The 11,958-nt window shown below is 38.7% G+C and overlaps 1 protein-coding gene across 2 annotated transcripts in view; it reads left to right on the top strand.

Annotated features, from left to right (window-relative positions):
• The window catches only part of txndc16 (thioredoxin domain containing 16), a 120,198-nt gene that overhangs the window by 6,374 nt on the left and 101,866 nt on the right, over window positions 1-11,958 (top strand). For both annotated transcript variants that reach the window (XM_043697652.1, XM_043697651.1), the window contains exons 3-6: window positions 1,823-1,905; window positions 3,260-3,333; window positions 8,703-8,777; window positions 11,104-11,225. In XM_043697652.1, coding sequence (XP_043553587.1) covers window positions 1,823-1,905; window positions 3,260-3,333; window positions 8,703-8,777; window positions 11,104-11,225 — 354 coding nt within the window. The remainder of the gene's footprint in view (window positions 1-1,822; window positions 1,906-3,259; window positions 3,334-8,702; window positions 8,778-11,103; window positions 11,226-11,958) is intronic.

Raw genomic sequence — 11,958 nt, 5'->3', positions numbered from 1 at the left:
CTTCCGCCTGGGAACCCTCCAACCACACGGGATGAATGTAGATTTCTCCAGCTTCCTCATTTCCCCTTCCCCCACCTTATCTCAATCCCAACCCGCGGACTCAGCACCGCCTTCTTGACCTGCAATCTTCTTCCCAACCTCTCTGCCCCCACCCCTCTCCGAACTATCACCCTCACCTTAACCTCCTTCCTTCGCATTCCCAATGCCCCTTCCCCAAGTCCCTCCTCTCTACCTTTTATCTTAGCCTGCTTGGCACACCCTCCTCATTCCTGAAGAAGGGCGTATGCCCGAAACGTCGATTCTCCTGCTCCTTGGATGCTGCCTGACCTGCTGCACTTTTCCAGCAACACATTTTTCAGCTCTAATCCTGAATCAAACTCACTCTTGAAAACATAACTCTATCATATTTACTTAATTTTACTTCTAAATTAAATTTCAAGCCCTAGAAGAAACATATAAACCTCTTTCTACTCCTTGTCGGGAAATTAATAACCACCTGAAAAGAATCAGTTTAGCTTTTGAGTTGAGTTTTCTTCTAGAATTATTCACCTGAATTTTATTGTTCATTTCAGTTTAAATTTGAAAATTAAATCAACACGGAAATAGCTTGATTGATGTCAGTTGTCCTGATGAATGATGCTTATTATCTGACAGATTATGTGGATGATAATTTTTATAATTTCCCCTTTTATGTCCCTAATTTAGTCTTGGCTTAGTTGTTGCACAGTTGTGTCTGTGTCATAGTATTGCAGGATGACACATAAATAATTTGATTGCTGCAATACTGAATGACTGCTACAATGTCAGAGATACTGCCTTTTGAACGTGACATTAAACTGAGGTTCTGTGTGCCAATTAGGAACAGCATGCAAGTCCCCATGTCACTATTTGCTAAAGAATAGGGCACTTCCTATTCCTATATACTCATAGCTGGCCACACACCCTTCACTTTCAATATAAATCCCATACTCTGTTTCCAGTGTCTTAACTTACACCAAGTCTAGTTCACACATTCCAGACCTAGATTTCCTTTCTGGTAAGCAAGATCACTTTCTAAAATTATCATTTTTGCTTTCAAATCCCTCTATGACATTATCCCTCCCTACCTCTGCAAACTGACCCAGTCTTAAATCCTTCAAGTTATCTGTGCTTCTTTTACACTGACTAGTCTTTTAAGGATCCCTGTTTAATTTCTCCATCACTCGTGTCTGTGCTTTCATCAGCCTAAACCTTTAGCTCTAGATTTCCCTCCCTAAATCTCTTTACATCTTTACTTCACTATCTTCCTTCTATTAACCTTTGACCAAGCTTTTGGTCATCTGCCCTATTATTGTCATTATGTGGCTTGGCCTCATACTTCATTTTAAAATGCCTCTGTGAAGCAACTGGGACATTTTGTTAAAGGACCTATATAAATGCAAGTTATTGTCTAGTTATCTGTCCCTCAACCAGAATTATTTAACAAACATTATCTGGTCCTTTACCTCACTGCTGTTTGTAGGGTTTATGTTGCCATCTTTGCCCACAAAATAGTCCTGAATATTGCTCAAAAGTGCTTTATTGTGGGGTTATCTGAGAATATGAATGGCTCCATGTCAATGGGAGTTACTTTCTGGTTCATTCTCCCTCTTCTTTATTAAAAACTTAATTATTTCAAAATTACATCAGGCAAATTGAACTTAAATAAAGACAAGTAAGTAAATTATTTTAAGAGGAGGTAGAATGTAAGCTTTTCTTTATCTTTGTCTGATCACCTGCTGTACAGGAATTACAAGAGTAAGTATTCAAACCACTAGAAGCCTTTTTTGTTTCCTTGTTTCAGCAAATCCAGCAATCAGACATTTTCTTGAACAACTCGAAAAATCATCAGAATCACTTGAAGAGTATGGCATCACAGTGGCTCAGGTGAATTAAAATTACTTCTTTGTAATATATTTTACTTTTAAAGTGTGATTTTTCTTTGAGTGTTAGGTGATAAGAATACAAAACTGAGGGTTGTGGGGAGAGAGCCTCAGTTCTCGTTTCCTTTATGAAAACCTAATTAAATATTAACGGAAATATTAATGTAAAACAGTGCAAATGAAAATACAACAATCCGGATATTAGTGTTTGTCACAGTGCAACCCTAATGCAATTCTACATAATTTATCTTAGCTGTACAGCCTTGGGTTTTGAATCCCAAACATCTTGGCCCACGGATACACTAATTAGAGGTTACCTGCTGAGAACGAAAATTGATGGAAGTGCTAGCTGAGTTGCTTTTATGCTCATCTTACAGTGCTATTGTTGGAGATTACCTGCCTCAAAAAATAAGTAGACTAAGTGAAGGTGCAAAACATCAGAAGAAATCAACTTGCCTAATAAGTATCAAATAAATGGATTACATGGTTTCAAGAAGAAGGCTTTTACCATCCTCTCAAGCACGGCCAGCATGAACTTAGTTTGAGCTGATGTAGCATCAATGTCACTCCCTGAAGAATTATATCAGTAAACTGGTTTCTATGTGGTCTTGCTCTACAGAAAAGAGGAAGAGAAAATAGGCAGAAAAGCTTTAGTTTAAGAAACGAGTTTGAAGAAGTGCTAAGCAGTAGACATGATCTACATGGACTTCAGTAAAGCATTCAACAAGGTTCCCTATGGGAGACTGGTTAGCAAGGTTAGATCTCATGGAATACAGGGAGAACTAGTCATTTGGACAAAAAACTGGCTCAAAGTTAGAAGACAGAGGGTGGTGGTGGAGGGTTGTTTTTCAGACTGGAGGCCTGTGACCAGTGGAGTGCCACAAGGCTTGGTGCTGGGTCCACTACTTTTTGTCATTTATATAAATGATTTGGATGTGAGCATAAGAGGTATAGTTGGTAAGTTTGCAGATGACACTAAAATTGCAGGTGTAGTGGACAGCAAAGAAGATTACCTCTGAGTACAATGTGATCTTGAACAGATGGGCCAATGGGCTGAGGAGTGGTCCATGTATGGAATGAGCTGCCAGAGGAAGTGGTGGAGGCTGGTACAATTGTAACATTTAAAAGGCATCTGGATGAGGATATAAATAGGATAGGTTTGGAGGGATGTGGACCAGGTGCTGGCAGGTGTGACTAGATTGGGTTGGGATATCTGATCGTCATGGATGGGTTGGACCGAAGGGCCTGTTTCTGTGCTGTACATCTCTATGACTCGATAAGAGGCAGTTTTTGGTTGGTAGCCATTTTGCTGTGTTATCAGTTTTGTATTATCCCACTAAAACATTGCTGTTTTTTAGGTTGACTGTGCCATAGAAGCAGTACCAAAATACTGTGAAGATGAAGATATCCTGAAGAAGGCATATCTTTTCCAGTAAATTAACATTTTTATAACTATTTTCTAAATCAAACACCAGAATGTTTCATTTAAATTATTTGCTTCGAGTCCAGCTAATTATTTTGTTCCCTTGCAGTTTATATTAACAAAAAATATATTTGCCAGTGCAGTTTTCCTTATAATTCATGAGGAATCAACAATCAAAAAAGTTGAAAGCGCCTGAAAAATCACATTAATTTTAGCTTTTCTTGAGGTTTAACAGAGCAATGTGTGATGTTAAGGAAGAACTGTTTAAAATATAGACTAATCACATTCTAACAAGAGCAAAATGCAGAGGGAGCAAAATCCTGGGTTCTTTAAAATGATCTGGTAGATCGACAGTATAATGAAAGAGAAAAGGGTCAATGATGTGTAAATTATTAAAGTGAGATCCAGGTCATATACAATAAATTGACATGGGAAGTGAAGAAGAAAATAAGCTTGGCAATGGGAGAATAAGAATAAAACTGAACTTAATATAGAAAGGGAACCCAAAGATCCTCTTGACAAAAGCAAATTACAGCGGATGCTGGAATCTGAAACCAAAAGAGAAAATGCTTGAAAATCTCAGCAGGTCTGGCAGCATCTGTAAGGAGAGAAAAGAGCTGACGTTTCGAGTCTAACTGTTAGACTCAGTTAGACTCGAAACGTCAGCTCTTCTTACAGATGCTGCCACACCTGCTGAGATTTTCCAGCATTTTCTGTTTTGGCCAAAGATCCTTCTACTGGCTTTCAATTAGTAAGCAGGAGTAAGAGGCTTGGCGGGATACCTATTAAGGAAAGTGAAAATGATATATGCGTAGGATACAGGCAAAGCTAGAACACTTAATAAAAACTATATTTGTGTTTTATCAGAAGTTGACGTGGTCAAATTATCAATAGAAGTGGAGATAATAAAGGTAGTGGATGGTGTGAAAATTGTTAGGAAGGATTTCTTGGCTGTAAATAGTAAGTGAATGAGTTGCCTGACTTGAATCCTGTGCAACCCATGCTAATAAACGAAGTGGGGGTGGGGATAGTGGATTCATTGTCATAATCTAGTAATTTTACCTAGAAGTGGGGATATGACAAAGAATTACAGAGAAATGGGATATCCTTGTAAAAGGATGATGTAACAAATGTAATGATTGTAATGAGGTCATCCAGGTTGACCTCATAGAATATGAGTCCTCTGACTGGGGCTGTTAATCTGGCCCAATCAGGTAGCCCTAGCTGATAACAAGAACAAGAATGTTAGGCATTCTGTTCACTCTGAGAGCTGGCTCTTAGGAAGTTGAATCAGTGTTAAAGACTTTGCACGTGTAAGTAAAGAGTGACTTGGTGGTGGGATACTGGCCTTTTGGAATTATTTCAGTGGTAACGAGGGAAAAACATGCACCTAAAGACATTCACTCATGACTGTCTTCTTTGAGTTGTGGGTAAACATTTCTAGCATCATGCCATTATTTGGGAAGTTTGCCTCATTTGATTCTCCTGTGAAAGTGGAAGCCCAGGATGTGCAATTAATGTGTTTTTTTTTTCTGGCCAAATAACATTGGGCAGATGAAATGCAATGAGTAACTTTCCTGATAGCTTGTGGAGCCACACCTTTTCGATTATTAGGAGCTTAACTTTCACTGAAGCACCAGATACTAAAACCTTTCAAGAGTTGACGGATTTAGTTAAAGATATTACGATCCCTGGCCTCCTCTACTTTTGAGACCCTATTGGTTTTACTTGGCAATTTGAGAACCAGGGGAATGTGTATCGGGATTTTTGACTGGGTTAAGATGACTGGCAAAAGCATATGACTGGTTTAAACCTTAATGAGATATTGTGAGATTGTTTGGTGTGTGGGATTAATGATGTAACTGTGCAAAAGCACCTACTAGCTGAGGCCTAACTGGATTTCAAACAGGCATGAAAACTGGTTTTATCATTGGAAAATACAGCAAGTGGAGCATGTGAGTTACAGGATATTCTGATGGAAGTGGACACCCTCACCAGGCTGACTGAGTTTGCGGAACACCACTTGAGTGAAGGCAATTGCATAGCCTCACTCAGGACATAACCTGAACAGAGGGACTCTAGATCAGCCCACACCGAAACCCCAAAACAAAGCCAAACCAGAGCCAAATGGTTACACTTTCTTCAGGATCCTGGCTGGCAAGCCATTGTTGTTGCTGACGGTGTGCAGACTCAAGACAGCAAAAGAGTCCCACTCAAACTAAATTGAGCAAAACAACTCTTAGGCCAGTATACTGGAAAATGTACACCCTGGAAAGTCCACCTAGATCTTGTTTGGAACAATTAAATTACTTAGCATCATCCAAATCAGAGCCAATCATATTAAATGTCTGGTTAAATGGTTACTTGGTTCTAATGAAGGATGCCAGAGAGTGGTGGGCCTGTGGAATTCATTGCCACAGAGTGCAGTGGAGGCTGGGACGCTAAATGTCTTCAAGGCAGAAATTGATAAATTCTTGATATCACAAGGAATTAAGGGCTACGGGGAGAATGCGGGTAAGTGGAGTTGAAATGCCCATCAGCCATGATTGAATGTCGGAGTGGATTCGATGGGCCGAATGGCCTTACTTCCGCTCCTATGTCTTATGGTCTTATGATACCGGCGTGGCAACTTCAGTTATCACAGAACCAACCTTTAACAAAATTCATCCTGAAATCCAATCCTTAAGTTTGCAAAAGGTCTCGGCTAAACTGAGAACCTATGCCTTTATAGATTAAGGGTAACCCTTATAGATTAAGGGTATAACGTTGGTTCTGGACTCTTATGACAAGCAGTTGGTTCAGTTACCATTGATTGTAGTAAAAGGCTCGGACCCAAGCCTGATGGGATGAAATGGTGGGGAAGGATTTGCTTAATCTTTTTCAATTAGAAAGTAACTACCTGAGTGAAGTCCTATTTAAATACCTGGAAGATTTTCTGGAAGGTCTAGGGACTAGCAAAGGAACTGAGGCCACCTTGCATGTTGACCAGGAAGCAATTCAACAATTTTACAAGGCTCATCCAATGCCATTTGCTTTAATGGGCAAAAGTACAGGCAGAAATCAGAAGGCTGGAAAATGAAGGAATCATCAAACCAGTCCAGTTTGCTGAATGGGCAGCACCAGTTGAATTGATTGTGAAGGCTGATGGCTCAGTTTGTCTTTGGGGATTTTACACAAATGATAGACTGCTTTTTGCAGCTGGATAAATACCAATCCCCCACATAGATGATTTATATGCAAAGCTGGCAAGAGAGCTGTCCTTCACAAAGCTGAACATGAGCCATACGAACTTGTAATTGTTTTTGGACTGCCAGATGCACACTACAATTCATACCCATAAGTGTTAGTACCAATGTACGAGACGGCCATTTGGGGTATCGTCAGCCTGTGTAATGTTTCAGTGAATGATGGAGGGAATTTGAGTACTTCCTAAAGCCAAATGGTATTCGTAATAATAATGACAGCTCCATACCATCCATCATCCAATGGTCTGTCAGAAAGAGCAGTCCAAATTTTGAAGGCAGGTTTAAAGAAACACCCGACAGTTCCACTAGATACCAGTTCCTATTTGATTATAGGATCACCCCCTCATGCAACTAAAATGGTATCTCCAGCAGAGTTGCTAATGGGCAGAAGATGCTACACCAGGTTAGATGTGATCTTCCCAGTTGCTGGGGATGGTGAAACAGCATCGGGATCACCAATGCTAAGCAAGATAGACAGCCTATTTCAGGGACGACGTTTGGCATATGAACCCTACATGGGTAAGAGGCTTGGCTGATGTGACTTCAGGTCCAGTGACGTATAAAGTTTGGGTTGATGTGACGGTCTTGCACAAGCACGTGGACCATATGAAAGTTGCAAACTCTCAAACGGTGTGGTAGCAAAATGTGCCCTGTTCCTCGACTGCCTTTCCATCTGGGTTCTCCCTCTCTGTCAAGCTTGGAAGAAATCTCGCAATCTGAGGTGGACTTCGTGGATGTCACTGGCTTGTGGAATGAAGAGGAGACTGAATTTCTTCTGACACACTTTAGCCACAAGAGGTGAGCTACTGTGCGTTACATGCTGCCCGTATCACAGCTGACTCTGGAAAAACCTGACCTGGTCCTACATCACCTACAAAAAAAGAACCAGCCAACATCCTTGGACTCAGAGGGGGATGGATGTAGTGATTGTAATGAGGTCACCTCATGGAATATGAGTTTCCTGATTGGAGCTGTTAATCTGGTCCAATCAGGGAGTTCTGGCTGACAGATACAAACAGGAGTGTCAGGTGGGAGGGGCGGGGGCTTGCTGGGTCTGTATTGTCTGCACTTTTGTATGTAACGGTATTGTCTAATGTACAAACGTCATTGTCACTGTCTTGTCATATGTGGAACTGGGATTTGAGGTTTGTCCTCCTCTCCCTGTAAAATGGTTGAACGGTAGAGTTCGGGGCCTAGCTTTGCTGCTCCTCTCCCTTGTAAAATTGCTGTCTTTTGTGTACAGCTGTCAATGTTTTTTGTAAACTGTTTTGTAATTTGTTTAATAAAATAAAAAAAAAACAAACAGGAGTGTCAGAGGTTCTGTTCACTCTGAGAGCTGGCTCTTAGTGTTTGAGTGTCATGGACTCTCCATGTGTAAATAAAGGGCGACTTGACGATGGGATACCAGCCTTTGTTGAGTTATTTTAATAACATTCCTGTCAGCTACTGGCTAGACTGTTTAATATCAGTGGTGGTTAAGTTTCATAAACAAGAATAAGTCAAAAATGTCCAGGGCCTTGGAAAGCTACAAGTTAAATAAGACATGCCAGCAAAGATTTTCAAAATGCAAATTGTGCTTGACCAATTTAGTTGAATGTTTTGAAAAAGTGAATGAAATAGCTAATGATGGGAAGGCAGTGGATTTTTTCAATAAGGGTTTTAGGAAGCTGACCAATTTCTATGTCATAGATTGGTTAACAAAATTGAGGTTCATGGAATAGGAGAATCAACATCAGTTTGGCTAGAAATTGCCTGAAAAACAGAAAGTAATGTGTTGTGTTAAATGATTTCTTATCAGTCAGAAAGATGATAGATAGTTTCACTAAGGACCAGTGCTGGAAAATATTTCAAAATTTGCTGATGAAGATGTGGTGAGCTGGATGAACTGCTGAACTGCACCAGTACATAGGTAGGCCAACAGAATGGACAGACAAGAGGCATATAGGATTAAATAGTTGTGAAGTAATGCATTTTGGTGGAAGGGATGGGATGAGGCAATATTAACCGAATCATACAGTTCAAAAATCATGTACAGGGGTCGTAATTCCAAATCTTAAAACACCATGAAACTGACTATTTAATGAAAACTTCTAACTGATACTTAAATATATTTATTTGTTTTCTCTTTAATAGGGGTAATCTAATGCTTAGGAGTTTTGCAACTGAAACATTATTTGATGTGGATGCAATTGTAGCAAATATATTATTGTAAGTATGTCCTTAAATGGTTTGTTCCATTTTAAATTCAGTTAATTCAATTAGTGAAAATGATAGGATTGAATACTCACATAAAAGTAAATAAAGTTTCTAGGTTTTCAGAAGAAGTTGGTATGAGTTGTTCTGTACCCCTGAAGTTAGGGTTCCATGCATGCAAGATATTTTTCTTTATTAATCGGAAAGATGAAAACCTAGTAGAATAAGCTACTATTTACTACTTTGATTCAGCGAATTGGGTGAATTGATGTTGTATTGAATGACATTAATTCACTATGTTTCCTTTCGGTATAGTCTTATAAATACCATGTATCAAAAGAGAAGTCAAATGTCAACCCAGCGTTTTAATTAGTACAGATAACACTAACCTTTTAATTGATCCTTTTCTCTGTATGTATTTGGAATATCATCACCAGAAGCACATATTTTTTTTCACCCACACATGTCTTGGAATAGTAATCAACAGTGGGAATTCACCTTTCTTAATCCAGACTAGAGAAGTTCTGAGACACTTTACTTCAGGTCTTTGGTCCAGGCCAACGTGTTTTCTCAACTTTCACCAAAACAGGCTAAATATTCACTCAGCTTTGCTGCCTTTGGCACCAAACTGTACACACATCAGCTGCTCCCTTTATTTACACAATACTGTTAGTGTTTAATTTTCAGAAGTAATTCATCAGTTGTGAAGCACTGAGTGTGTGTGAGTGGGAGAAATTGAATTAATAGTGTTAAAAAAAATCCAAAAAAATGTAGTCATAATCAATATAATCAATTTCTGATGCTCATAAATGCAAATAAGATCAACATACCTTAGTGTGTGGGTGGTGTGTGTCACTTTCTGCTTAGAGGATTCCCATTTACTCATCAAAGCATGTAACAGTTCACCAGAAAATTGATTACATCTTTTTGTAAGAAAGTGACATCCACTTTCTTAAATGACTAGGATGTTGAAAAGCTGAACTATTGCCTTATATTAAGGCAAACTGTGAAATATCTTTTTCCTTTTTGCTTGCTTCTAATATTCATCCTTGAATTTTAAGAAATCCTTAAAGGCTCCTTAGCTCAGAAATCCTTCCAAACTTAATTTCAATGTGCAGTTTTGATGAGATTTTGTTTTCTGCTGGTCACTGATGTATTATCTATGCCTCTTGACAGATATTTTGTTTGTTCTTTAAAGTATCATCCTCTGTTCTCCACCACACCATTGTTTGGCTTTATTGCATATATATTTAATTCACATTCTCGTTCACATTCATGTGTGTGAGAGATATAGGGAATCTGATGGCACAGTAGTAGTGTTCCTACCTATGGGCCAAAAGGTCAGGATTCAAGCCTCACCCACTGTAGAGGTGTGTAATAACAAGTCTGAACAGGCTGATTAAAAATATTTATATATGTCTGATGCATGAAAAGATGCTGAGACCATTTTAATTTGAGTGTTATTGTCACGTGTTCATTGTTTGGATGGTGACTGAATTATCAGTTGTGATGAGGTTGGGAATATCTAATATAATTACTTAGCTTTACTTTACACAGACATCATTAGTAAACATTAGGCAAGATGTTTCCTACCAACTAGAATTACCCATCTCCCCTATAGAAAGACACTGTCTGGGTTGCAATTCTCCCAACTACCTCAGGTATCATGTCCTTAGAATATTCTTTAAATGTAAGTGTAGTAAATATTGCTTTTTTTGTGGGAATATTGTAGTTGATTGTCTTGTTGTCCTGAGCCAGTATACAAGCTTTCTAGCAAGAATCCTGTGCAATATTCAAGGCTGGAAACATTTGCTCGGTGCTAAGTTTCAGTCTACTGAGGCCAATTATCATATCCTTGAAACAACCTTGGTGGATGCATCTTCACACAGACATGACATTGAATCTGGGGGGGTGGGTTTCAAACTTTATTTTAAACTGTGATACTAATAGACCATGCTATTTGAAAACAATTTATTTTCCACATTTCTGGTATCCAAAACAGTTTGGGTTACAAATATCATGCAGAATAACCAGCTTGAAATCAGTGTGAATGTTTCTTTTAATAAAATCACTTTCTTGCAAATTAACACTGCAATTATAGTACTTTTTATATTGTACAGCTCTTTGTAAATATATCATTGAGAGTTTGCAGTAATTACTAAGTTTTGAGTTTTTATGCTGCCTTCCTGTAGGATTAATTGTATATTGGTATTTGCTGTTAAGTTTACAATTATAATATTTCTCTGATTTATTTGCAGTGAAATCTTTTTTCAATGAGCTAGTTCCTTAGTTTTGTTGTGAATTGCTCAGACAACTCTGAATATTTATTGCTTTGTTATAGTATTTTGCTGTTCAATGAAATAAAGTATGTATACTCATTGATGGATCTTCATGACATTGAAAATGATATGAAAGGACGTGGTGACATCATCTTTACATTCGTACGAGCAATCGGTGTTCCAGGTATTGTTAAAACAAGTTAACTTTAAGTTTAGTGTATTTGTTTTGTACTCTGCCAGAAGGCACAGAGATTCTGAGAAGAATGATTAATTCTAAGGAATTGATTAGTAAATTTTAATTATTTTAGTGTCCACTTTTTATAATATTATTCTATACAACACCCTGTTTTAGCCAGAGTTGGTGAAACCTCTTTGTCACTTCTGATTGATATTATCCACACTGCTCCTGCACAAAGATAACCTTAGGTAGATTCATTGATGACATCCTTCATAACAGTCAAGATTAGACTGGTGCTGGAAAAGCAATGCAGGTCAGGCAGCATCCGAGGAGCAGGAAAATTGGCGTTTCGGTCAAAAGCCCTTCATCAGGAGCCCTTCTGCCTCCTTCATAACAGTGCTTTCCTCAACATCTCCATGATGTTCCATATGGTGCATAACCCCTCTGTGGGCAAGCTCTTTGGAAATACCATACCTCAGTGGAGTCAGAATAACACAAAAAATGGATTCCTTATCTACGCATTTGTCCCGCTGTAGTACTTTAATCCATCCTTGTTCTCTTTCTCCTGTTACATTTCCAGATGATGAATGCACCGGGCATGTCACATACTAGAGTGAAACCTGGCTGGACATATCATTTTATTTTCACTGTTGATTACTGTGACGGCTAGTCATGGAACATATTTACATAAACTTGTAAATACTCTTTAACAAAAAGAGCGCACTAAAGAGACAAAAAT

Source organism: Chiloscyllium plagiosum, chromosome 10 (assembly GCF_004010195.1).
Source record: "Chiloscyllium plagiosum isolate BGI_BamShark_2017 chromosome 10, ASM401019v2, whole genome shotgun sequence".
NCBI lineage: Eukaryota > Metazoa > Chordata > Chondrichthyes > Orectolobiformes > Hemiscylliidae > Chiloscyllium > Chiloscyllium plagiosum.
This window is presented reverse-complemented; position numbering and strand designations above follow the sequence as displayed.